This window comes from Vidua macroura, chromosome 1 (assembly GCF_024509145.1).
Source record: "Vidua macroura isolate BioBank_ID:100142 chromosome 1, ASM2450914v1, whole genome shotgun sequence".
NCBI lineage: Eukaryota > Metazoa > Chordata > Aves > Passeriformes > Viduidae > Vidua > Vidua macroura.
The window spans coordinates 71,615,238-71,642,580 of NC_071571.1; the positions used below are offsets into that span (position 1 = coordinate 71,615,238).

General features: G+C 40.2%; 1 protein-coding gene across 2 annotated transcripts; it reads left to right on the forward strand.

Moving 5' to 3' along the window:
• The first annotated feature begins 1,141 nt into the window (after window positions 1–1,141).
• Window positions 1,142–19,873, forward strand: VPS4B (vacuolar protein sorting 4 homolog B). 2 transcript variants are annotated; one of them, XM_053986054.1, is made up of 11 exons: window positions 1,142–1,297; window positions 4,008–4,119; window positions 5,507–5,657; window positions 6,921–6,988; window positions 8,638–8,757; window positions 8,981–9,137; window positions 10,361–10,509; window positions 10,685–10,766; window positions 12,740–12,959; window positions 15,635–15,772; window positions 17,553–19,873. In XM_053986054.1, the coding sequence occupies exons 1-11, from the start codon at window positions 1,271–1,273 to the stop codon at window positions 17,652–17,654; spliced, it is 1,326 nt and encodes a 441-aa protein (XP_053842029.1). In that variant the 5' UTR covers window positions 1,142–1,270; the 3' UTR covers window positions 17,655–19,873. The 2 variants fall into 2 exon arrangements, with proteins under 2 accessions (XP_053842029.1, XP_053842022.1); XM_053986047.1 differs by lacking the exon at window positions 1,142–1,297 and having other exon boundaries at window positions 3,948–4,119.
• Window positions 19,874–27,343: the final 7,470 nt, after the last annotated feature.

The following is a 27,343-nucleotide window of genomic DNA, read 5'->3' on the forward strand; positions in this document are numbered from 1 at the left end:
TTTAGAAATCATCATCTCTCCTTTCACTTTGGCCAATTTCAGTTGTGTTTAGTAGCAAACTCTCTTTACCATCTCATTTCCCAAAGCCTGATTACATGACTTAGTCTTTCCTACATCATGTCTTTACACATTTGCAGTCGATCCAAGGAGAACAGCTGTTATTGACCACGTCTAAAAATCAACCAAAGCATCCTCAACTTGTGAGGACACTTACCAAAATAAACTGCCAGCCAGACAACGTAATGAAGAGATTCACCACGACCTTCCCTGGTACAGGGGGAACTGTGGATGTGCCTTTTTCCCTTGTGCCCAGAGTACACAGCCTACTGACCATATCAAAAAGGTTCAGAGGACTTTTATTACAAAATAAAATCAAAAAAGTTACACTGGAATTATTAAGTCCAAGCTGCACTGTGATGACTTGGAGGTACTTGGAAGAACGGGTTTTATTGCAGTTGAGTTTGCCAGATACTTTTTTTGCCCTAAAGGAATTAATGTACCAGAGGGAAAGATATGGCACTTATTTAGCAGACATCCCTACATCCATACAGCAAGTTGGCTTTCCAGAACTGGTTTGTAATTGCTTGTGTGTTGAGTCACTTCCTCCTCTCCACTCCGTAAGCATCACACGTCACCTGATCTTCGCTACTAACCCACGGGGGAGTGACACTTGCCCATGACACTGTCATGACTGATTAGACAGGATTGGGCCTGTTTAATCCGGAGAAAGGAGGACTGAGAGGAGATCTTATTTAATGCATATAAATATCCCCAAGGCAGGTGCCAAGACGACGGTGCCAGACTCCTCTTGGTGGTGCCCAGCGACAGGACGGGGAGCAGTGGCCACAAACTAAAGCACAAGCAGCCCCACCTCAACCTGAGGAAGAACTTCTTTACGTTGAGGGTAGCCGAGCACCGGGACCGGCTGCCCAGGGAGGCCGTGGACTCTCCTGTGGAGAGATTCCAAACCCCAACAAGGTGCGTTCCTGTGTCACCTGCTCCAGGTGACTCTGCCTTGCCAGGGGGATTGCACCGGATGCTCCCCAGAGTCCCCTTCCAAGCCCAAACGCCCCGAGGTGAGCGCGGGCCGGGGGCACACCTGCGGCCGGGGCGGGCCGGGCGCTCGGGGCGTGCCCGGAAGCGGAGGCGGAAGCGGCGCTCGGCGCTCGGTGCGGAAGCGGCGGCGGAGGCCGCGGTTTGGGTTCCGCCCGGCAGCCGGGCCCGCTCCCCGCGCCACTCTCCTCCCGCTCCCCCCCCTCGCCGCTCCGCCATGGCGGCCAACACCGGCAACCTGCAGGTACAGCGACGCCGGCCCTGCCCGGCGCGGGGCGGACCCGGCCAGCGGCGGCGGGCGGGGGGCGGCGCCAGGAAGGAGCGGGGCCGGGAGTGTCCCGGGCCGGGGCTGCGGGCGGAGCCGGGGCACAGGGAGCGCGAACGCCCCCTGCTCAGCGGGCCGGGGGCACCGCAGCCAAGGGGGCGTGGGGGGGACTGGGCTTGGGCTCGGGGTGGCGGAGCCCACGGGGTCAGCCCTCATCGCCCTGAGCCGTGAGACCCTGGGGAGGGGGTCCGGGGAGGGGGTCCCTGGGGGCACCAGCCCTGCGGGACGCGGGCAGCGAGGCCCAGTGCCCGCCCGGGAAGCGCTGTTGCCTCTTGTGCTCTGGACGCGTGGTTTGGCTTGTGTTGCCGTAAGGCTCCTGGTGGCTGTAGGAAGCCCTTGCCTGCTCTGCTGTTCCGCTTGTGTTAACTCTCGGCTGCGGGGCTGTAATCGGTGCTGCGGCTGGCCGGCAAAACAGACCCCGAAGTGAAATAAGTGCGTTCCAAACACCCCTTTTTTCTCTTCGGCTGTTTGAACCGTGATCATTTTTGTGTGCAGTGTTTACACTGGCAGTGTGATGTTTGCATTGGCAAAGCTAGAGGAGATGCTATAGGGTTTAAAATAAGCAGGAGAAGAATGACATCTCTTTAAGCTGACATTCTTTCCTTGGGTGATGTTCATCAAACTGTAAACCCATGGCCTGATAAAACATAGTTTGTGCCTTAGGCATAGTTAGAGCTGGTCATCTATGCCCTAGTTCATACAACTTTCTAATAATGATTTTCTGTTTGATAGCAGTGATGTTCTTCACAGTAACAGGCTAAGATGCAGCTGATGTAATGAAGTGTTAGAGCTGAGAATCTATTAGCCAGGTAATAGTCTTTGCCTGTTTACAAAAAGAGTGTAGCAAAACCAGGCAGTACGTGATGCAGGCTTTTGCCTATTTCAGATGAGCAGGTCTGTGACATGCCCTGTTTTCTCACAGTTCTGTTTTAGCAGGTGATCTTTGACATTTATTCTTTGGAATTAATGTCACCTGTCTTTCTTGTACTGGATCCAGGAATTACTGGGCTGCCCCATGGTAATTAAAGTCACTGATGAGACTTAAGAACTTTAATATGAAAATAACTTTTGGGGGCGTTAATTTTTGCTCTGTTGCTAGGTTTGAATGGTGCACAGAGATGTGTAAGGGAGTCGGCATAAAATGGGCAGCAAGGAGGCAACTGTCCATTCATACCTGGGAAACTGCTCTTGAGCTCCCAGCCTCTTCAAAAAGGAAAGACTTAGGTTCTGTTCCAAAGAAACAGATACTTGCAGTGCTCCAGCACTTGATAAAACAGAGTCATAGTCTGTTTAATTGGTTCATTGTTTTTAAATACCTTTGATTTCAAGTAGATCTGTTGAGATGATCTTTCCTTCCAAGACAGCAGCACAAAGCAATAGAATGCAATATTTTGCTGTTCCTTTCATGGCTGTTGTTTACTAGCTTTGTTCTGCCTGAAACAGCAGAGTGTAGGTAGTGGCAAGAATATCTGTACTGGAATGTCTAATGGAAACTCCTTGCTGCAGTTCAAACTCTCAACCTTGCTCCCTGACATTACATAATCATCCTGAGCATACTAGCAATGCTTACGAAAGGGAAAAATACATGAGGAACTATAGAATATTTAGTTGGTGTTGGTTAACTCTGGCTGACTGCTTATTTTCAGCTTACATGAACTGGTGGTCAAAATGACAGTTTTAATTGTCTGGAAGTGGTATGGGCATTCCAAGGAGGAAAGTGTAATAAAAAGTAATAAGCGCTTATGAGTGAGCAACGGAATGGTGGTGATAACAATAAATCCACTGGGCAGTGTGTGCAATATAGTGGCTTAGATCTCAGTCAGATTTACTTGAAAATAGCTGAACAAATAAAGTAAAAATCCATTCATAGCTTCTCATAGAACTCTTTGATGCTTGAGGTTTGGGTATGTTCTCTGTCTGTTTTGGGCTTTTTTTTCTCCTCTCCCACCGGATAATTAGAATTTCTCACGAGGATATCAAGAATCTAAATCCTTCTAGAGAAGCCAAGCAACTGGTCTTTGAAGTTGTCTCCCAGCATAATGATTGAAGAGTGACAGTGCTAGTTTCAGTGATTGTAATCAAGTACTTCCTGTATTGACTTTGCTGTTTAGAGGGTTTACTGATGTCATCAGTCATAGAATCATAGAATTGTTTAGGCTGGAAAAAATTGAGTCCAACCATTAACCCAGCACTGTCAAGTGTGCCCCTAAACTGCACCTTAAACAGCATATCTGTATAATAGTTCAAAGTTTCTATGTCTGTGATAAAAAAACCCCAAGCCTTATAATGGATTTCCAAATCTTTCCATAATAAATGCAAGAGTTTGGTAAGACAGACTGTATAGTAGTGGTAGTAGTTCCAACTTAATACACAGAAACTTGTTCTTCTCACGTGTGCTTTTTTGTGTGCTAGTAAATTTCAGCACGTTGTAAGTCCTGCTGTTCATAAAAGGATGGAAATATTGTGTCTTGTACAAAACACCACCTAGGACAATCAATTGCCTTCAACTTGATGGGGGTAAATGTTGAGGAGCAGAAAAACTGGCCATCAAAGAACAGTAACAGCTTAAATGGTCTCTGATCATGGAAAATGCTCTTGTACAGCAATTAATTATTTGTTTGTGTTACAGAAAGCAATAGACCTTGCTAGCAAGGCAGCACAAGAAGATAAAGCAGGAAACTATGAGGAAGCCTTCCGCTTATACCAACATGCCGTGCAGTATTTTATCCATGTTGTTAAATGTAAGTGTGATGTGTTGGATGATTAAGTAGAGTTTAGTCGTCAGATTGCACAAGAGTAATCTCTTATGTTGACATCAGTATTTAAATTTTTGCTCTCATCAACAGTTGATACTTGCTAATTGTAGTTTGACTGAGGTCATATATTTTGCACCTTTTACCTTTACTGTGTTGTGTGCTTGCTCCATTCTTGTAAGAAATTAGATTCTTTTTTACTTGTGTTTTGTTTTAGGTTTTTTTAAGACAGGAGGCAGGTGTTTGCTGTCTCTCCTCTGGACTTTTGTAGCAGTGTTTCAAGCTGGCCACTGCACGAGGAAATATGACAATAAGTACAGGGATCCCTGTATTTCTGTTGTGCTGAAAACCATGTTACACATGAAGTCTTTGCTGTATCTGCAGAGTGCTTTTTGCTCCTTTAATTCATGCTGCTTGCTCTTCTAAAGCCTCTCTGCTGACATGTTTTGCTCCTTAATGTCAGTCTTGCTGTTTATCTTGGCCGAGAAAATGTATGAGATGGACTTGTATGTAATAAATTTTCTTCAGTTTCCATATTCTCATTACTTTATGCCTTTTCACACTGCTGTGTACCTTTTGTGCCACATTCAGTGTTTGTATGCAAGGAGTGGGCTTTCTTAATATGGGTACAGCCCTAGTGTAAGTGGGCTAGAGTTGCTTGCCTGACAAAAGTATACTTAGAGATCTTCGTGATTTGAAAAAAATAGTTTTCTTTATAGTCTTTTATTATTAGGGATAATGTGTTTATCACTTCCTGTCCATTTAAATCTTAGAGACTTTCTCAGAATATCACTTTCTATGCTTTTAACAATACTGATGTACTTTTGGAAACTTAGCTCAAAAACCTAACATGTTAAATTTCGATTGTTGGTTTGAAATACTGTAATAGTGATGATGAGAACAGCGTGGCTGTTGAAACACACTTAGTTCTTTCAAATGTTTTATGTAATGTTTCTTTATCTTTTCAAATTAGCAGGCTATGGAAGAATCAAGTATGGTTCTAAATAAAAATTGCCTAGCACAAGCAGCTTCTTGATTAGCTATTTTAGAAAAGTAGTTATTAAGGCAATGTCTAGCAGCTTGAAAGGCTGACAGAAAAGCTTCCAGTGCTGATGTCCTTAATCCTTTAGAGTCAAATTTTAAGCTAAGGCAATGTTCAGGTGAATATTTGATTTCTGTTACATGATGACATCCTTCTGGTCAGTTCTTTCAAGTTACAATGGAAAAATAAGTAGTTGAGATGTTTGGTTATATCGTGAGCCCTGAGAGAGGTATCTTGATAAGAGACAAAGAAGACAGATCTTTAGTCTTGTTTTTTGATTGATGCACATGTGTTTTGCTGATAACAAAGAATTGTTTCTCTTCACACTCTTAGATGAAGCACAGGGTGATAAAGCAAAACAAAGCATTAGAGCAAAATGTACAGAATACTTGGACCGAGCAGAAAAGCTGAAAGAATATCTGAAAAAGAGAGAAAAAACTGCACCAAAACCAGTTAAAGAGTCTGGTCCTGCTGAAGGAAAAGGGTATGTTTTTGGAGAAGGTAAAGCAAAATAATTCCTGAATTCAGCTTATTCTAAACTTCAGCTATTCAAAGGTCATTTTAACTTGTGTTTCTGGAATGCTTCAGATGACTACTAATGCTGAAGTACAGTGGGCTAATAAAAATAACTTGAATTACATTCACAAGCATTTCTGTGCTTGTTTCCTAAAATGTGAACATTTGCATACTAAATTCACTGAAGAATGAAAGCTGCTTCAGACTAACAGCTGAATCCAATGATTATTGGGTTTAATGGCAAGGAGACTGATGACCTTTAAAGGCTTTCTGCATTTAAATACTTAGTAACTAGAAAATAATTTCAGACTGGTAATTATTGGGGTTACTGAGTATGATCTGTCTCATGCTTGATAAGAGATGAAAAGCCCTATGTAAAGCTGTGTAAGGTGGACTGAATCCTTCCAGTGTGTTGCTGCTGCCTGGTCTCTCCACTGCTTCACTTCTCGTAGATTTGTTTCTCACTTTGCATAGCAGAGTTGAACAAGCAGAGCCACCCAAACAAGCCCAGCCTCTTTTGCATTTGCTACTCCCTTTATGGGGATAGGAGAGAGGAAGGATTTGGGATTATACCTTCTGGTGGGACTGCCCTTTCTAGGAGTCCTGAACAGCTAAAGTTGCTCAGTTGTCTCTTAAAACTTCACCTGATTTTCAGTCTTTTTCAGTGTCTGCTCATCTCATCAGCCTTATTTTTGATCTGTACCATCTTCTGCTTATTTATAATAGAAGGAAATGGTAATACCACGAAAGCTATATGTATTTTCATGACCTCCACTCCAAGTGTCTTCCCTCTCTAGTCTCTTCTCCTTTAACTTCCAGTTTCCTTTGCTCTGATGAGAGTTTCATAGTACTTGACGGAACTGGCCAAATCCTGTTGCATGTCCAGATAGAGGAGAAGTGCCAATGTCTACAGACAAACCATTCCAGCACCTCTGCGTTGGTGGATATAAGGGCTGTTTCCTAAAAGCTGGCTCAAAGCACATAGAAGTGTGTTAAGAGGGCTCAGACTCATAAGAGGAAGTTGAAATGGCAAAGGAGGGTGAATTTGAAAGAAATCACAGAAAAGTGTACTTCTGCTTTTCTACAATCATATAAACCTGTAGGGGTCTGAAAGCTTCTCAATGTTTCTTTCATTCCTCAGCCTGATGGGTTTTCTGCTTTTTGCATTCTGATTTTTATGCTAAGACAGAAGTCTCTCTTATTGTATTTCAACATTTTGTTTCCTAATCAGGAATGACAGTGATGGGGAAGGGGAATCAGAGGACCCTGAAAAAAAGAAGCTACAGAATCAACTTCAAGGTAATTTAAAACATCCTTTTCATTATATAGGAACCACTTCATTCAAGCAAGTTCCTATATTTTTACCATCAAAATTTTATGGATTAACTTAATGTCTGTAAGTGGCTCAGCTAGTATGTAATCTTCATGCGCAAAAGCCTAGTCTTTATGGTAGTAAAAGGACTTGCGTGCCGTGAACTTACACAGTGACTATATTTAAAGGTATCTCCTGCACCCTATGCACATGTTAAAATTGTATCACCTATCAAGCTAGCATGTTCCAACAGAAGTTGCAAAATCCCAGGTAGCTGTTGGCTAAACTGATTTAGTATTTTTTACTCTGAAGTGCAATAGCATGTCTCCTAGAGGCTAAGGAAATGATGATACAAACACTTAGTGTAAGCAGGACTGTTTTCACAAAAAGACTGGTATTCGTGTTTAGGAGTAAGAAACATAGATTCTTGCCCATTTATAATAACAGGCATCATTTTCTTATATGGAGTGATGATGCTGCCCCAGTTCAGTAGCATAGTTTGGGTTTTTGAACTCAAATACAGAACGCAGTCAGTGAAGCAGTGTATAGCAGCTACCAACAGTTTGGTGTGCAGTAAAAAGGGGGCTTTTTGATATTTATTTACCTTTAACAATGAAGAACTATTCAGAACTTCCCTACTAGAAGGTGCTTATGGATCTGAAGAAACCTCATTGTTCTCCTGTTTTTGACTGTAACAAAGATCAAATGCATTTACCAGATCTTGTGCCTGTGTAATTTCAGGAGCTGTTGTATCACCATTGGAAACTGTACTGTGCTTTTTCTACTTCTCTGCATGTTATTTAATCCTATGCACAGTTGTAAGAGACAGTTTTATGGTTTTTTAAAAGTGACAGAAAATTGATGAGCATTGAACTCCTATCCTGTCTCTCACTATACAGACTTCATTTCTTCCCACGTGAATCTGACCTCAAATAGTAGAAGTAGTGGCTAGGATTGCAAAATCTAATATTGTAGATCTAATAATCTATTACTACCTGAGTTCCAAGTCTTCCAATCTAGAAGTAGTTGAGAAAAAAAAATTAGCATGTCAGACTAACCAATCTGAAGAAAAGGCTGAATTTTATCTCAGTTGGCTGAACTCATTGACTGAGGAAGATGAGACTTAGTGCAAAACTTTGACTGTGCCTTGACTAAGAAAATGCTTCTAAAGCTAAGCAGGATTCATGTAACCTTTCTGATGCTTTTAGCCCTAGCTCTCAAACCTCTTTTCCATTAGATGATCCATTTGTTTGCTGCATGTCTGGAGATACCAATAAATTACTTCATCTGCTGAAGAATTTTAAACAATCCTGAGCTAGTGTAGCTACATTGTTTAAAATGAAATTTCAAATTTTTTGGGAAGTGCAGTGGTGGTTTAGTTATGAGATGGTGCCAGGACTTCAACTAACTCACAAATGTTCTTATTTTCCATGGTTTATTTTGATGAAAAATGTGACGGATTTCTGTGAAAATAACATCCATTTCACTAATGGAATTCAGTGTTCCTATCATCTTAGAAATGCCTTGTTTTTATTCTCTATAGACATGGGCATGGAATTCTTTTTTCACCAAATGGAATTTATTGTAATTGTGAGAAGATACATACATCACTAACTTAGACAATCTTTTCTTACAGGAGCAATTGTTATGGAGCGACCAAATGTCAAATGGAGTGATGTTGCTGGCCTCGAAGGTGCCAAAGAGGCACTTAAAGAAGCAGTCATCCTTCCCATTAAATTTCCACACCTGTTTACAGGTCAGGATTACAGCATTTATTTACTATTGGCCAGTCAGGACTGGCACTGGGGCCTGTGAAGTGTGTTGTACCGATGTATCACAGACTCAAGCCGATCTCTTAACAAAGAGATTGTGATTCGTCTGACAGAAGTCTCATGGGTAGATGCAGAAAACCTCCAAGCACCCTAAAGAAGCATAATCAGAAAAAAGTCTTTTGAAAACTGCTGGTTTCTCTCTTGCAGGCAAGAGAACACCCTGGAGAGGAATTCTCCTATTTGGACCACCAGGAACAGGAAAGTCTTATTTAGCAAAAGCTGTGGCAACAGAAGCAAACAACTCTACCTTCTTCTCAGTGTCTTCATCTGACCTTGTTTCAAAATGGTTAGGTGAAAGTGAAAAGTAAGTTGGAGTTGCCAGAGGTCCAGGAAAATATTGTCAAGAAGAAATTATTATAGAGTGAGATAAGTTGCCATAAAGAATTTAGGAGAATGGTCTTGTCTTTTTAAAAACATGCTATAGGTGTTCCTGTGCTTCATGCTACTGTGCCATGTAATGTAAAGATACCATTATATGCTGCATTTTGAGAAACTCTCTTCAGTGCTCAGAAAGATTTTGGGAGCACCACAGAGCTCATGATAAGTCTTCATTTGTTACTGTGTGATGTATGAAGAAGACCAGGAAGCCAGAAGACCATGAGTGACATGTTGGCTGCAGTCTAGAAGTCCAGGAATTTGTCCATCTAGTCTTCCAGAAGAGATTTCCTGAATTAATAAAAAGCTCTGGGTTTATAGGGAAAGGATTTTCATATAACAATAAGCATACTTGTCATAACCATGATTTAATAGTTTGAAGTGTAGGACAACTGAGCAACACTATTTAAAGCTGATAGAATGAGAAAGAAGGCCTATTAGATAAAGTGTTTGAAGTGAGTTATTTCTTTCCCAGAAAGCTGGAAAGCTTAAGCTGCTTTTCTTCTGTTGCAAAAGGAGTACAGAACTGGAGACTAGCTTGGCATTAGATTTTATGCTTGACTTCATTTGAGACTATTGCCTGAGATTTAGTGCTGTAATATGAAGAATTTTCCAGCGTGGTCCTATTTCTTTTTTAAACTAGTAAAGTGTGTTCATGAGAGATGGCTAGGAGTATATGGGGGTTTGGTTTAGGTTGTTTTGTTTATTTGATTTGAAACCAATATGTCTTGTAATACAAAAATTATTTAGTTAGTGAAGTTGTAAAAAGTAAAGATACATGTTATTTCTTACAAAATCTCTAGAATTAAGTTAGAAATGTTTAGAGAAAGCTTTTTTCTTTTGAATCTTTCTAAATTGGTGGTTTTGTATAGTCCAGGCTGTCATGTATAAGTGTAAACTGAAAAAGGGCTTTATCTTGCAAAATCATGCCTGGAGCACTCTTAATTTATTTTTTTTTTCGTTATCCTGGGCTCTATTATTCAGTGTATTTCTAAGTCATGGAGCTGGGAGAATGTTGTGTCTTTGAGTACCTTTATGTTAATGCTTTTTTCCCCTTGCTTTCTCTAAAGGAAAATACTGTATCACAATCTGAAGTTATGTGTTTCTGCTGTTGTAATTATTAATATAGCTGAAGCTGTTTCCTTCTTTAAGATTAGTGAAAAACTTGTTCCAGCTTGCCAGAGAAAACAAACCTTCTATCATCTTCATTGATGAGATAGATTCCCTCTGTGGGTCAAGAAGTGAAAATGAAAGCGAGGCTGCTAGACGGATAAAAACGGAATTTCTAGTCCAGATGCAAGGTAAGTTTATTTGGTTTTCAAAATCAGACAGAGAAATTAAGACATGTATTTTTAAGTGTAACTTGCATTAAAATACTAAAAATATCTGCAATTCCACCCCATTAAATTTTGATGGCTTTTTAAAACAATCTCTGTTTATCATCTAAACTGTGAAATTATTTCTGCCCTGATACAGGGGTTGGTGCTGACAATGAAGGAATCTTGGTCTTAGGAGCAACAAACATACCCTGGGTTTTGGATTCTGCTATCAGGAGAAGGTATGATGGCACTTTTTTCCATGGAGTGCAATTCACAATTGTGAGCCTTCAGCCAGAGAGTGCTTAGGGTGTTCATCCAGCTCATGTTTGCAGACACAGTTAATGTTCTGCAACTAAATTCCATGAAGTAGACTTAGCTAAACTGATAGTCACTTGCCCCTTTAGAGAGACGTAGGTTGTTCAGTCCTGTAGTTTATCTGATTTCTTGGTTTGATGATTATGCTTGAAGAAACAGGAGTTTTCTGCTTGCTTTTTAGTTTTCTGGGGGACTTAGGGGACAAGTTAGAAAATACACACCTTAGAAGGGCAAGAGAGGGTAAAGCTTTCCTTTTCAGCTGTTACCAAACTGGTGAGTAGCTTGAGGTTTTTCATGGAAGTGTAACCTTACGGAGAAATGCCATGTTTTTCTACTGGTCAGGCATAACTTGTGATTTTTAACTGCTGTTTTGCAGATAAAGGACTTTTGCAGATACAGGACTGCCTGTACCTGATTATTTGGATCTTTCTCTGAGCTGCAGAGCAGAGGACAAATACAGTTATGTGACAAATAGGATTATGTTGTGATGAGGACACAGCTTGGATAATGGCCATTTTTGTTGGCTAAAGAATATTTTTTTTTGCGACTGACACTGATTTTATTTATGTACTGAATTCAAGGTGGCCATACTTCAGTTTGATTTGGGGTTGGACCAGGTCACCTCCAGATGTCACTTCTCATCTGCATGACTCTAGAGTTGTATGAGCCAGATTTAGAAGTGAAGGTATTGCTGAGAATTTCAAGTCATTCTTGAAATTCCAGCTTTGCTTGGGATCCACAGTAAAAGACCCACATGGACCTGATAGAGTGTGTTTAGGAGGGGGGCATGAAAATGATCAGGACACCTTTCTTCTGAAGGCAAGTTATAAGAGTGGGGCTGTTCAGCCTGAAGAAGAGGAGGATACAGAGAGACCTAATTGTGGCCTTTCAGTATATAAAGGGAACTTATTAGAAGAGTGGAGAGATGTTCCTTGTTTTTTTTTCCCAGGCTTGTAATGCCAGGACAAGAGGCAGTTGTTCAAACTGAAAGAGGATGGGTTTAGATTGGGCATAAGGAAGAAATTTTTATGATGAGGGTGGTGAGACACTGGCACAGGTTGTCCAGAGAAGCTGTGGCTCATTGGAAGTGTTCAACGCCAGGTTGGATGGCGTTTTGAGAAAGCTGGTCTAGGGGAAGATCTCCCTGTCTGTGGCAGGGGGGTTGGAACTAGATGATCTTCAAGGTCTCTCTCAACCCAAACCATTTTCTCATTCTCAGCAATATGAAAGAGAAATTCCCTAACTCTTGCCCACAAGACTTAAAGGAACTTGTGCAACAGTGGCTGTAATAAAATTAATTTTTCATGGATTTGAGCCACTTTGTTATGTATATCAGGTTTATTGTGTTCAGCAGAATTGGGAGTTGCTCTTACTTTGTTAGTGGGAGGTAATCTCCACTCTGAGAACAGATGCTGCTTCAAAGGAGGAACTGCTGTTACCAATATTTTTCTTGAGAATGACTTCAAATTCCATCTATGGTGTTTTCTTAATTTAGTTGGAGACTGTAGAAAGTTGTTGCATAAACTTGTTATCAGGCAGTTCTTTCTTTATGTGTGAAATCTGTTCAAATACACTTTAACACTTAAAGACTTCTTCCTCTCAGTTTTTTTCTTTTAAGACTCAAACTCTGCTGGAAAAACGTCAGTCTGGAGAGAAGGATTTTGTAATTGAAAGGAAGCAGTTGTTATATTCTGGATATTAGCTTATACTAACTAAAATATTATTTATGAGAACAGGTTGCTGAATATTTGCCTCAGATTTTTTTTTTAAAGATTTGTTGTACTGAAACTGCTTTCTAATATTGCTAGAAGCAAGCTCGTTTGCATGAGCTCTTTCCATTTGCACCTGCATGAGTTGGCATCTTGGGAATGCTTTGTTTTTGTCTTTTTTAAACCAGGTTTGAGAAGCGTATTTATATTCCTTTACCTGAAGACCATGCCAGGGCTGCAATGTTCAAACTTCATCTTGGGTCAACTCCACATGACCTAAAAGACTCAGATTATCGAGAACTTGGGAAGAGAACTGATGGCTATTCTGGTGCAGATATAAGCATCATTGTCCGTGATGCACTGATGCAGCCTGTTAGAAAAGTGCAATCGGCGACTCACTTTAAAAAAGTAAGTAGGGATCAAAATTTTTCAAGTTATTTAATCTGTGAGAACAGTCTTAATTTGAAAATTCCTTACAAATAAGCTGCATTTGGTTTTGGGTAATACTGCATGCTTATGATGTCCCATTTATTGACTGGGGAGAACTGTTCTTCCTTTTCCTATACCCCTCCCTAGTCCTGCCATAAGTCTGGTGGAGCTAATTTCTGAATATTCATGCTCTGACTCTTAATGTCTCTAGAGTGTTAAAAGCATTCAGTTTGCCGTTTAAATGGCAATGTTACAGAAGTGGTTTTTTTCTATTTCAAGTTAAGTGATTCCTAACATGCTAAAAAAAAAAAAGTATCCCTCATCCACTTGAGAACAGATGGATTGTACTTAAGCACATTCTGTTTACTTGGCATATTTTTCAAACTGAAAAATTAAGGTTCTTGTAGAGTTCTAGTAGAAACATTGAATCAATTACAGTAGAAAAGATGCAACACAACTGAGCAAGGTCTGTGTTTCATTTACGCTGCTGTAATGTAAAAACCAGTTTTACTTTTACATAGGTACACACCCAATAGCCTATTCAAACTATATTGTTTGGCTTATCTTCCAGTTACCTCTACATGCTGTGTATTGACTTAAGTAACATTTCTTCACAATATTTGAATCTCAGAAACTTTATATGTACAAAAACCGACTGGCATTCTTTACCACCAGTCTAAATCCATTACATCTGGGAATGTCTTTCCCTTGGAGAATTTGCACAGATGGGCCTTGTTCAGTCAAATTTATTGTTCCCTGAAAACTATTAAACTCTTAAATGGAAAAAAAGGAGTGATAGTATCAATGGTTATAAACAGGAATATAAAATATATACAGTGTAAGAGTTGAATAAAATTTTATTTTGCAGTGTATCAGTTGAATAAAATTTTATTTTGCTGTGTAGCATATTTTAAAGTAGACCCAGACTAAAGGTACTTTTTGTTAATAATTTTTGTGCAAAGTTTGATATTTACAGAAATTCATGTTTTTTGGGTGAAGGTGGGTCAGGGTATTCTGCAGAGGTGCTAATTGCTGTAAAAGGAAGCTTAATTTGTTGCTTTTTAAAAGAACAGGTGTGGTAGGAAAAACTTTAGATCCTAAGGTGTTTGGTAGCATGTATGGTGTGTTGGCAGCAGTTCTTTGTCATCACAGTTACAATTACAGTTTTTTTACCAGTAACTCAACCTGACATAAAAGGGTTAAGGGCCCTGAACTGAACAGCTACACTCATTTTGAAGACAGACTCCTTTTTTTTTTAATGTGTTTTTTTTCCAATGAACTCATTCAGCTTAAGATTCAGAGAGAAAGGCATACTTAAATCCAGTATGGTCCACAATATGAGAGGGCAGGAAATTTAACTTCTGGGGACAGCTCACAGTAACAATGTAATGTAAGTTGTATTTGTTGATAAATAACCAGTGACTTTGATATATCAAGGATTTTCTAGATGTTTCCTTCCCTTAAGCAGTGATGTCTGAAGTATTTATCTGTTGTTAACTTTACATGACAATGGCATTTCTGGCTAAAGGGCTGTTAGCTTTTAGTGTTTAGTTCAAATTTGGAACAATCTGAGGTATGTTTCAGCTTGCCATGGAGCAGTGAAATAACCTCAGTTGTCACAGTTTGTGGAACAACTTCAAAAGCACTTCTTGCATCTTAACTATTTTTGCCCAAGAAAATAAAAAAATGGAAGGAAAAAACCCACTACTGCGATACTTTGAATGCTCTGACATGAGCCAAATTGATTCCACTTGTATTGTTAATGCTTTAATTGGATGTGATTTTGTGTTTTTGTATGCAAAATCTTAGCATTATTATTTGCGTTATAACAGACTACTTGCCTCAGTTCAGCAGAGCTTTCCTCAGTTGTCAGTAATTAACTTGCTGTGTGTGATAATGCAGATTTGCCAGAGTGCATTTTGAATATTACAATCTGCTCCACAGCATCTTGCTCTAAATACAACTTGGAACAGCAAATCCAGTTCTGTCCATAGCCAATTAGTGTGTTGTCCTTTAACCTCTGGGTATGCTCCGAGTTCCCGTGGGTGTGCGGTGCTGCGGGTAACAGCGAGGGAAGGCAAAGGCTTGGTACCGGACAGGGTACCGCACAAAGGGAACAGATGCACGGGGCAGCTGGGTTGCGTCTGTCCGTCTGTCTTTGGGGGGGGAAAAGGGGTGTTTTGTTCTCCCGCTAGGTGGCGCTGTTTTCTACGGAGCGCTGCTCAGGTGGTGCCGGGAAAGATGCTGAGAGCCTTGGAACGCGGGATGTCAGAGCGAAAAGCATTGGGAAGCTTTTAGAGAGCTGTTAGCTAGCGATGAATGAACTCCTAAAGTGACCAGGGACCAGGAAGGGTGGTCTTCACCAAGCAGATTTCCTGGCATGTCAGTTTTCCGCAGAAATCCTCAGCCTTAAGAGGATGTGGCTTCTGGGATTTGGCCTGATGTGAATTTAAGTATCTGGCTACAGCTGCATGTTTTCAAAGTGAATAATACCAGTACACTTGTACAATTTCTCTTTCACAGGACATGTGTTCCCAATGGGTAGGGCATCTGCATAAAATCAAGGAATGGTTTTTGCTTGGGATGCTGTTCAGCTTCTGGTTTCTGTCTTAAAAATAATAACTCCCATAAACTGAGTGTTTTCTTATTTTTAGGTAAAAGGACCATCAGTGTCTAATCCGAATATGATGGTAGATTTATTCACCCCTTGCTCTCCAGGTGATCCTGAAGCCCTAGAAATGACATGGATGGAGGTCCCAGGTGATAAATTACTGGAGCCTAGAGTTTCCATGGTAGGTATTCCTTGTAGCATTTCTTTCTTATTTTGCAGAACTCTGAAAAGACTTCAAGATAAAGAGTCTTTTTCAGGACAATTGGATGAGATGTTTGTTTTCAGAAATGCTGGGCATACCAGATAACATTTGAATTCTCAACATAAATCGCTACAGTATGGCATACTATGAAAAAGACAGCTGTCTATCCCTGATAAGCATTTCTTATTCTTGTCTGCTGGCATGCAGCTGCCATCCTTTCATCCATAGAGAGTATCTGCCTCTTGCATTGTTCTTCCACTTGGCTTTTGTTCATTCAAAACCTTAAGGGTTTCTGCACCATGATACACTTGCTTCTCATCACTGTGGCATTAATACTGGGAAATGGAAAATTACATTCACTGTAAATTAGGAAGTGGTGTGCTATAGGTAAATATTGCCCTTGTATTGCCCAAATACAAGTATAAAACCAAAATGTTAAGAAATTTTTTGATATAATGGTAGTTTAGGTTTAAATTCATCATAGGTGATACAGCTCTTTCTGCTGTTTTCTTTGTGCATATGAAAATACTTGCTTTGGCCTAGGGAATAAAATATGTAAGACAGTTTTCAATTTAAGATCACTGTAAAAGAAAAAAATAATTGCTGGACTCTCATTCTGTATTTTTCCCCAAGAGCAGCAGAAGAAAATTTTGTATTTAAGTACAAAGTTTGTGGGAAGCACTTAATAACAAATCTGTGTTGCTGTAGTTTCATGTGTGCGAAGAGTCCTGTAAGGAATAAAAGAAATCAATGTGATCATGGGGATCACATGCAGTGCTTGGAACATAGAACCATCACTGTATTTCAGAAAAGAATTTCCTGTGTGTATTTGCATACTGAGGAAGCAGAAGAGGATTTATGCAGGTGCAGGCCTGCCCTAAAACGTCTCCCTCCATGGTCTAATTGGATTATTTAATCAGTCTTTCCTGGAATTAAAGACAGCAGTTCCTTGTGTGCTCCTAATGGTACCTGGGCTCTGATGCATTACAGGCAGATGTTTCAGTGTCCAAAATCAGTTCTTGTCCTTAAAACATAAGGCTTTAATTCTTTTTGAGCAGGGTGCCTCTGGTCTGATGAGAGAAATATCATTTGTGGAAAACCATTATACTAATTTCTGGATTTTACCCATATATATGAGGTGTTGGGCATTTACTTTTTTCAGTTGCCCTTGGCTGGGAATTGATTTGTTTTCTTTACCCTTTTTATTCATACTGTATTTTAAATGCTGCTTTCAACTTCATAGACCTATGAATTTTTTTCTAAACTCCATTTCCTAGCATCTAAATATTTATCTAGGAAATTTACTGAGTTGAAGAGACAGAAATTACCAATCAGGAGCAGTAAAACTTTGCTAGAGATGAATCACAAACTGCTGTTCTACATTGGTGGACTGTGAAGAGTACATGGGAACATCTGATTATTTTCCACTTAATCTGCTGTAGTGAATCATGGGTTGAAAATAGTAACTGACCAAAAAAAAGTTCAGTTCTTTTAAAAAAAGAGATGAATAAAACTTGAATGGATGAGTGGCTTAAAACCTAAACCTGAGGTTGTGATTTTGTTGCTGGAAAACTCATTGACTGTTGTCTGTATTCAAAGGGTTTAAAGGCTGCCTCTGTGCAGAAGTATTCAGGCTTAAAGTTTTGTGTTAATAGGAACTTTTTAATGTTTTTTTAAATGCATATTTGTCCTGGCAGCAAAATTATTAGCAGTGGTACTATGCTTGTTTCTGAAAACATGTTTGTTTTTTTTCTGACAGGCTGATATGCTCAGGTCGCTTGCTAGCACAAAACCAACAGTTAATGAACAGGACTTGGAGAAGTTAAAGAAGTTTACAGAAGACTTTGGTCAGGAAGGCTAAACCAAAGATATGTGTGAAGCATTAGAACCTTTTTTTTTTTTTTTTTTTCTTTTTAAAGTATTCTCGTGTCTTTATTAATGGCACTTCAAATAAATACCAATAAAATCACCCCTTTCATACTTTGCGGAAGGAATAGAAGGTACCTTTGCAAAGACCCTTAAGCTTTTGTATTGTATTGTTTTCCTCAGATGTCTATTAAATGTCTTCTATTGAAAAATAATACAAAAATGCAATTTTAGGGTGAGACAGCAAAGTGATGTGGTAATGTCTAATAAATACTAGAAAGCTTTAAATTACTAGTTCCATATTAGGTAGTATATTAGACCTGGATACCAGTGAGTTTTACCTTACCTCCCAGTAAGGTCAAAAACCTTTTTAAAGGGTAGGAGAGAACATGTTTGTCAGGTGTTTTCAATATCAGTCAATCAGCTTATGTATTAATTGCTGTCATTTCATTTAGGAAAATGCAACAGAATTTTCTAATCAAGCATACTGCAAGTGTGGGTTTGCTGTTAAAGTAAGAAAGAAGACACTGTGAGGATAAGACTACATAGGCCAGTACTTTAAGTATTGATGGACCTGTTATTTGGCTTTTTTTCTGCTATGCTGTGTTAAAATTTTGCCTTAAACAGCAAGCTTTTGTTTTTAAGTCTTTACTAGCTGGTACACACTGTCACTATGCAGTTTAACACAAGTTTGTTAAATGCAAGTAACTCAGAAGGTGTTTTGCTGGCTCTTCTTGGGGGGGTTGTTTGGATTTGTTTTATTTGTTGTTTTGGTTTTTAAAACCTGGATTCTCTTCCTGGTGAAGTTTTGACTGAAGTTAGAAAAAAGCATTGGTAATGTCCTCTAAGATCCCATGTGTTGAGGCTGGCAAGGTATATGTAGTCTTTGGAGAATGTCTGGGAGGTATTTTGGGAAATAGCATACTTCACATGCAAGGAGATTAGAACAGATGTTTTAGCCACGGCCTTTCCAGTGATAAATTAACCCAGAACCCCACTGCTAACTGTAGCATATAGGTTACATCAGTTTAGTGCTTAAACTGGGAGGGAAGGCTGGCAGTTTAGTATAGAAGTAGCACTTCCATTGGTCTTTTTCTGCAGAACTGCAAATGGAGATGTGCCTGAATGTAACTTAAAACACTACAACATCAGCATTGAGTTTGTGCCTTGTAAGTTTGCACTGGCTGTAGATATGAAACACCATTAGAATATCTAGAATCCTCTATCTTCCATTATCATTGTTCAACTCTATCCTGCAAATGTTTTGTTTAACTTGCATTAAAAGAAATTTGCACATTTTAGGTGTGTATGTTCTATGTACATATGCACAAATATGATCATCTTTTGATGGGGTTTGGTTTCTTCTATGTACATATTTTGTGTACTTTATAAATCATAGGATGGGTGACATTTTCTGTACTTAAATGAAGTAAAATGTTGTAGTACAACATCAGCTATGTTATTTGAGTATTTCTTCAATGTTATGTTCAAGTTTTTACTGCTTTATTGTCTTCTTAGACTTTTGTTTCTGTGTTTAATAGCCAAACAAAATAGGTAAATATTCTTTGATCTGCAAGGTGCTGAGCTTTTTTTTACTAACATGATGAAACAATTTTCCAAAATCCTTCAGTTACACAGCTTTACCTTTGTCTTATATCAGAATGTGTAAATGTGAATCATTGGGCTGCAGATCTTTCTGACATTTTTTGGGGGGATGGCAGGAGAGAGAGTGGGTGAGGGCAGGAATTCCAGTGTAGGTATGGGCAACTATGGTTAGTAAACTTAATCCTTATTGCAACAAGATCTCATTTGTAGTTTTCTCTTGTGAACACTTCAGAAGTGAGCCACGTACTAATGTGGCTGTCCTTCAGAGGTTTGAAGCCACTGTCTGAAGTATTTATCTCTTGACCTTTTGAAAAATGAGAGTCCTTACTGCAATCCTGCAATCTTAAAATTCTCAGGAACGTCTTGTTTTTTGGTTTATTTTTTCCTTTTTGTGGTAAGCTGATTTGTCTTATGGGCTTCCATATGCTTAACTGTGTAATCTTGTATCTTTAATGCAAAAGAAAAATATACTGTATGTTTTACATTTACATCTTGCTGCTTGCTCAGATGACATCTGTAACAGAACCTTTACTATTTGATGTTGAAAGTTGTTTTTAGAAATATATTCCAAATAAACTTTGCTGCTTAGAATTGCAGCTACAAGGGCAACTTTTTGGTTTGCTGTGTTTGTAAAATTATGGTAAATTAATATACGTATCACCGAGCTTCTTAGTCAAGTTATCCATAGCAGATGATAGCCTAACAAGGGAGTGTGCAAAATCACTTGTAGTTTTCAGTGTTAATTGAAAATCTAAATCAAAGAATTCATTAAAGGCTGTATTTGCTTTGAATAATCAAAACCTCTGTAAATACTGGACAAATTAGTTGTACATTTTTAACAAGGTCTGATCTTTGGCTGGTTAGCTTACAAATCTTTTTCATACCTTCTGGTGTTACTGCTTACTCTGACTGCAATATGAAAAAATACAATTTTCCTTCCTGTGTGTAAAATAATTTTTTCAATTAAATCACTTCTGTATGTGCTTATGTCCTTCACAGATGGTTTCTTCACAGTTTTGGATTAAGTTTTGGATTTTCTACCATTTGTGGTCTGTCTCTTGATGTACATACTTGCAGGGTTAGAATAGCTCAGTAAATCAACTTATATTTTTCCTGTATTCCCTGACTAAAGTCAAGTTCAAGAGTAGTTTGATTTATGTGTTGCCTTTTTGTTCTTGTCTAGCATAACAAAAGCATACAAATCTTTTCAGGCTTCCATAAATCTCTTAAGTTTTTCATTTGGTTTGATTTTTCAAGTCTGCTGGTCTTTGAATATACTCAATACCCTTTTGTTTTAACTAGTGGAGCAGAACGAATGTAGCTGAGGGAGATACTCTGGAATTGGCTTTTTTCATGTTTCTGCCTGTCAGAATTTGCTCTTTTTGTCAACTGAAGCAAAGAGGCTGCTGAATATTCTCTGGTCAGGTGTTTTGATCTACTTTTGTTGTTTATTTAGTGTACTTAATAAGAATATTCCACATTTTTTTGTTGTTCTTCAGAGGATTATCTTGACAGGAAGCTATTTAATAGTTCTGAATATGTTGAAATATGCAGGAACATCTTCATTTTGCTGTTTACTCTTTCCTTCCTCCAGAATGACAAGCTTGTTTCAAGATTGGCTTCCATACATGTTTTTGGTCTTAACCAGATTCACCCTAGTAATCATGGTTGACTTGAAGCCATTCCTGTAACTTACGTAAACTATTGCAAGAACTCAGTGGACTGTTTGTTTCATACTGTGCTGCTATTCCAGCACATAATTAATTCTTATCAAAACATTTTCTTTTATTCTTGAGCAGTCAGCTTTTGTTGTAGCTCTTGTGGCATAGCTTCAGTGCTTATCCCTTCAATTTTTCTTTAGCTTTTTATTAACATACTAGTCTAGGGATTTTTTCCCACAAATCCTCTGTCATCATAATTAGCTGCGTAAAAACTCTTTTAATTGGTCGTTCATCCTCTGTCCTGGCATTTGTGTAGTGACAGCCCAGGTATTAGATAAGATTGTCCTGTTTTTATCTTTTGGTCCCTGTGACCTAATTAGAATCCTTCCTCTCCCTCCCTACTTCTACATGCACACACACCCTTCTGATGGGAGCTTTTTGATTAGGTTGCTGGTTTGTGACATTTTCTGTTTACTCACCTTTGCAGCCTTCCTACCTGAGAGACTCCAGCTTGATGAATAAACAAAGATAATTCTTTCCTTTTCATATCCCGAGTTCAGGGACACTGGATTTCCATCCATCCATGCCACATGTGCGTGGTACCTGCCACATGTACAATCTGCTAGTCTTTTGCAGAAATGCTTGACATTTTTGGGCTCATTCAGCTGAACTTCTCAACCATTAGTCATGGAAACACAATAGAATGTCCTATCTGCATCATAGCAGGAGCTAGGTTCCCTTCTAAATAGGATTTGGTTGTGTTTTGAGACATCTCCAGGAAATAAGTCACTGACGCCTGACACAGGCCTGATGTTGATAATGCAGCCAGAATTTTCTTTCCTGCTTGGTGACCTATTATCAAGCACTGTAACATGAATTGGCAGGACTTGCTTTTGCTTGCCCTCACTCCTCCTCTGCTGCCTCAACTCATTTAAATCCAAGCTATTCGAGGCAGGGACTTTGCTTTCAAACATGCTCAGTGTCACATGCATTCTGTCAACTATAAACAGTAATTTACTCTGACTCACTCTGTTGTTGGCCTGATGACCATCCACAGGTAATTTGTTACAAAAATCTCAGCTGGAGTAGTTGCCTTCTGCCGCTTCTCTATCTATGTCTCAGCAGTAGCAAGTCAGCTAGGCAAGGGGCTGGCAAAGTGGCTATAAATATCACCATCTCATTCAGGAAATACAGCTGCAAATGGGGACTGTTATTTGCAGCTGTGACTTAGGCTCTGGCAGAGCCAGGTGAATTGTTTGCCCAGTAGAAAGTTAGGAAAATATTAAAAGCATATGAATGCAAATTATCATTTCTTCTTCCTCTCCTCCTTGAAGGCTAGAGCATGGGCTCTAAGCAGGGAGGCTCTATCAAGACTATCAAGACTATCTATCTACCTATCAAGACTTTTGCTTTATGCAAGATTTTAGAAAATCTGGGAAAAATTAGCTGATTACTGTTTTCAAATGTCCCATTTAAGTTGCCAGTTGAAATGCTTATGCTCTTGCCTGACTGAGCATGAGCTCACTTGAAGTTTTAATGATGTTTTAATTAATTAATCACAGCTATTAGTTGCTCCATAGACAACTGAACAGCAAAGAAATTATTACTGTTTTAATCTTTATAACTGCTCTTCTTTTGCTGTGGACTGGTATGTTTGTGTCCTGTCTTGCCCTGTCACTATAATTTTAAAATGTTTTCTTTTTTGTTGTTGTTTACCTGCTCAAAAAGCTCATGCCCACAATGCACGTGTCTCCTTTCAGTGTGGGAGCAAACAGGGCACTGTGCCTGCCTGACAGCAAAGCTGGTTTAGCTGCAGCATAGCCAAAGTTTCCACAGGAGCCACAGGACCTGCTGACAGAGCCTAAACCTTTCTGTCCACCCTTCATCTTCACTGCCCCTTCAGCTTCAAGACAGAAGGGGTGCCCCTATAAAGACACCGCCATGGCTCAAACTCACACATAGGGCACACCTGCACACCCATACATAGGAACACTGGTGACAAACACCTCACAAACACGCAGGGTCCTGTGTGACCACCCACCCAAATGCACACCAGGGAGGTCCTGCAAAGTTACTTCCATTCAGAACCTGGAGCACTGCGAGGTTCCTGCCCATTCCAGGTTTAGATGGGCTCAGTCCAGCTGGGAACAAATGTGCTGGAGCATTTATGGGGTTCCTGTGGGGCAGTGGGACACAGTGTTGTTCTTTGTCCTGGGCAACCTGAGGCTCTACATGGGGTAAATGAATGCACAGAAACACGTGTAGGGTTTGTGCTTCAGATCCCCTGGAGCTGGCACAGGCTGGAAGTTGACTGGTGAACAAGGGCAGCGATGCTGACACTCAGGGCTCCTATGGGGTTTTGTCCTAGTTGTCAGCTGCGTAAAATGGTTTTCACAAGCTTTGAGGCTATTTGGCTTATTCTCTTGGGCCTTCTTTTGTGTAAAGTGTGCTCGCATCACTGCAGTATATACTGGAAATGCATGATGCTTCTTACAGGAAGAAAAAGGTTTTGATGAGAATTTTCCTTTGATGTGAATGTTAATTGGCAATTTTTGCCTGCCTCTTTCCTGTTGCTTTTGACTAATTTTCTGGGGTTTTTGCTTTTTTTTTTTTTTTTTTTTTTACTTTGGTGTCTTTCTTTTTTTGTCTGACTTACCCTCTGTCCTTCACACCATTTTTTTCCTTTCTCAAAAAGAAGATAGAGCACCGATTTCTTTTTAAATCCTATTTCAAAGCTCTTTATGTTCCAATATTTCTCCAGTGTTTATAGCAAAGCAAGTTTATATCCAACAAAGCAAAGCTGACAGAGTGTCTCTGATTTCTGTTTTTCCCTTCAAAGCGACAGGCCCATCTGTACATGCTGTCCTTTCCCAGGCTGACAGCAGGAAGGCAATGGGCTGTGCTGTTGTTAGAGGATGGAGACGGACGTGGAGGAGCACAAGCAACTCTAATGTACTTGGTAGCAGTGCAAGGGGGAGGAATGGCTGAATTGCTTGTATTCAGCAACCTGTTTTGTACCTGTTTCTTGGGTTAGAGGGGGGAAACAGAGCTATGTACAAGACATCTTCTAAATTTCCATTGTGTAGCAGCAGCTTCTCTGCAGTGCGTGCCAAAGATAAATTAGCAGGGACTGATGGCAAGGGCAGAGGTTGCGTAATTTCATTCAAGAAATAAACATCAGCCTCTTGCCAGTGCTGTCAATATCATGTGTGTTACCTGGAACTGGAAACAGATTTAATTCATGTTAAAAGATTGAGCAAACAAAGTTGTCTGAATTACTTTGACAGAGAACCTGGCATGAACCTGGAGGAGGTAATTTCAGTTCTTCTGGTATTGTTAAGAGTGCAGCTGTAAAGCAAAGAGCGATGGGAGACTACGATGCTGTCCCACGCAGCAATGTGGGGTAGAGCAAGCAGCTCTAGAAACAAGAGTTGTCAGTGAGAGGCACAAAGAACAGCTGGGGAGCAATGTGGTGGTTTGCAAGCATAGCAACTACCTAAGATCACCTACAAAAGGTAAGTTCTTGAGAAAACCAGAGGCCTACAAAGACTACAAATCATTCATTCGGCCTTTTGTAACAAGATCGAGTCTCATCAACACAAATCTAATAGATGTGGCTTAACTGGGGTGGTATAACTGGTAGCTTAGTTTTGAAGCAGAGAAGACTCACAAACGTGTAGGACCTGTCAATCTTTAAAGATTACGTAGAGGTGTTTCCAAAAGCACAATACAAAGCAGAAAATTACTGCTATTTTTGAAAAACACATTAGAAGCCTGGGTGGAGCAACTTAATCACCAAGTTGCTGAGTAGATATAGGCCAGAAGTTGCTGCAAGTTTAACTACAAAAATGTTCCCTATCTGGCTAAAAAGTGAAAGCATTCATGAAAATACATATCCAGGAAAATAATGATGACAGTAATAGGTAAAGACTGTGTCTGAGGGAATGCAAAACATGATACAAACATTGAGCAAGCAATGCAGTGGCTTCAATGGTAATTCCTAAGAGACATAGTTGAAAACAGCCAGAAACACTTCCTTTAGCTGTCTGCCTAGAATTTCTACCTGAAAACCTAGAAAAGTATAGTGATCAAGGAACTCATTTCCCCACAGATGAAATTCTGTATTAAAGCTCTCTCTGTCACAGTATCATAATAGGAGCTTAGAAACCATAACAGCAGCAGCTGTGGATTTTCTAGACACGTAGGGGCCAAGGGAAGGTGAAGCCATGGCAAACCTTCACATTACTCTTACCTGAGTTTGTTAAACAAAGGGGGAGGGGGGCTCTCAAGCCTGTGAACCTCTTCCCTTTCTCTCATTATCCAGTTTTCAGCAGGAGGTATGTGTCATCCCACAGTACACACAGCACTGGCATCTTCTCCTCTTCCATCCCCCTGAAGCACAGATTCCCAGGCAATGCATATTTTTGATCCCTCTGGTCAGAAGATCCTTGGTTTATGCACTCAGCCATTCAGCTCTTCCTTAGGACACTGGGGAAAGGGGGCAGCTGCAACCAGCTGGAGAGCTGTTAGGCAGGATAGGAGTTGCAACTGATTTTGCTGGAAAAGGAGGAAAGGCTGTATGACAGTGCTGACAAGTGGAAGGCTGCAGGGGAAGGTGTGGAAAGCCAGAGCAACTCCAGAAAAGGCTGACATGTGTCACATCTTGAAACACTTGATTGTAAGAATGGCTCTACATTTGATTTTATGACTAAGACCTTCAGAACACAAGCTCTAAGCTTTCTCTAATAAAGACTACGGCATGTCTGTGTATTAGAAAAAGGACTGCCTTTCATTAGGAATAAAAGAACCCCCTTACCCAGCACTCAAGGTATAATAAGTAGTGGAGAAAATCGTACTACACCTGAAAGGAAGGTGATTTTGGTAGAACTGCATCTTCAAGCTCCCCAGTGTATCATTTTAATCCTATAGTGCATTTTCCTGTACATGCTCAACGATTGTGGCCCAGTAGAGTGTTCCCAGGGGATATGTGCAATAAGGTAGGAGGGGCAGTGAGGCACTGAGGGTATTGTTACAGTGACAGGTGAACACACAGTTGGTGTCTCTGGAGCTTCATCTAGTCAAACAACTGCTGTTATGTGTAATATCAGCTGTGCTATCTTGTAACATGAACTTGCATTGTAATCATCTGCTTAAATATAATTTTTAAGGTGATAAGACCAGTTGAGAGTGGGTGCTCATGTCAAGAGACAAAGTGGATGTCCCTGTGTAAAAGGCCTGCATTCACTTAAGTATGTTTTAGCTCTGAACCTTTAAGTGCAGGGACTAGCCACAGCCTCTTCCCTCCTGTGCCCGTGCCTGCTCGCTTTCAGCAGTACTTTTCCATGCCACCTGAGGAGAAGGTAGGCTGCTCAGCCTTCTCTTCCAACCCACAATCCACAGCATCCCTAGGAATATTTAGCAAGCCAAAGGAGTCTCATGTCCAAGTGTGAACTGCAAATTGTTCCCGTGTGAGGTCTGGTATAAGTAGGTGTACCAAATGAAAAGAAACACATACTAAATGAAGTTCAAGATCATCTTGGGCCCAAGTTTAATTTATATATTTTCAAATTAGAGAGTAAAGATTTGCTTTTACTACTGGGTTGTCATTAATTTTATATCAATAGATCTAGTGCTCAACATACAAAATATCAAGAAGTACAGTTACTTCTTCAGCATAAAATAAAAATTATAACATATAATGGTTCATCATTTACAAGTAGTTAATTCTGAATATTGTTTTCCTTTTCTTTTTCTTTCTAACACCTATGCCAAACATATTAAGCAGTTAAATAAGTTTTGAAGTACAGTGTGAAGACAAAATTCTGATTCAAACAGTGCTTTGAGCACTTTTGTTTCCAGAGCATTCCTCCCAAAGCAGCTGCAGCAGCCCCTGGGGAAGCAGGCTGGTGCCTGGGCTATATATGTACATGTCACCTGCTTTTGCAGCACACAATCAGGCACCAACACCTCCTCTGCTCCCAGCAGGCAGCCCCTCTTCGACCTGAGCCCCAGCTGCCTACAAGCACCACCTGCCTGTGTGCACACAACCCCGGGGGTGATTCTGCAGCAGCCCCTGGGCCATCAGCCCTGCTCATGTTCATTGTTGGCGAGGGCTGGTGGCTGTGAGAGCACTGGGACTGGGCCCTGCTGCAAGCAAGCACCTCCTGGAGATACACAGAGTGCAGCGGCACAGGAAATTTCCTTCCAGGGAGACCCACAGGATTAGGCTGACATTTTTCCAGCAGAGAGGGTACCTGGATAGGGTGCTATGGCCTGAGCACTGCTCTTTGAGCTGTGTGGCCCTGTAAGACAAAGACAATTCTCTGATCTCTGCCAGCACGACCACCAGCACATGAGTTGTTGTACAGCTACAGCGGGGCCAGTTTTTTGTTTGGAAAAGTGCAGCCAAGCAGACAAC

Excerpts from the sequence above, each read along its gene's own strand:
- VPS4B (XM_053986047.1), top strand. The coding sequence starts at position 3,948 with ATGGTCTCTGATCATGGAAAATGCTCTTGTACAGCAATTAATTATTTG. Across the intron at positions 9,138-10,360 it reads TGGTTAGGTGAAAGTGAAAA|ATTAGTGAAAAACTTGTTCC; the intron begins GTAAGTTGGAGT and ends TCCTTCTTTAAG. Across the intron at positions 15,773-17,552 it reads TGGAGCCTAGAGTTTCCATG|GCTGATATGCTCAGGTCGCT; the intron begins GTAGGTATTCCT and ends TTTTTCTGACAG.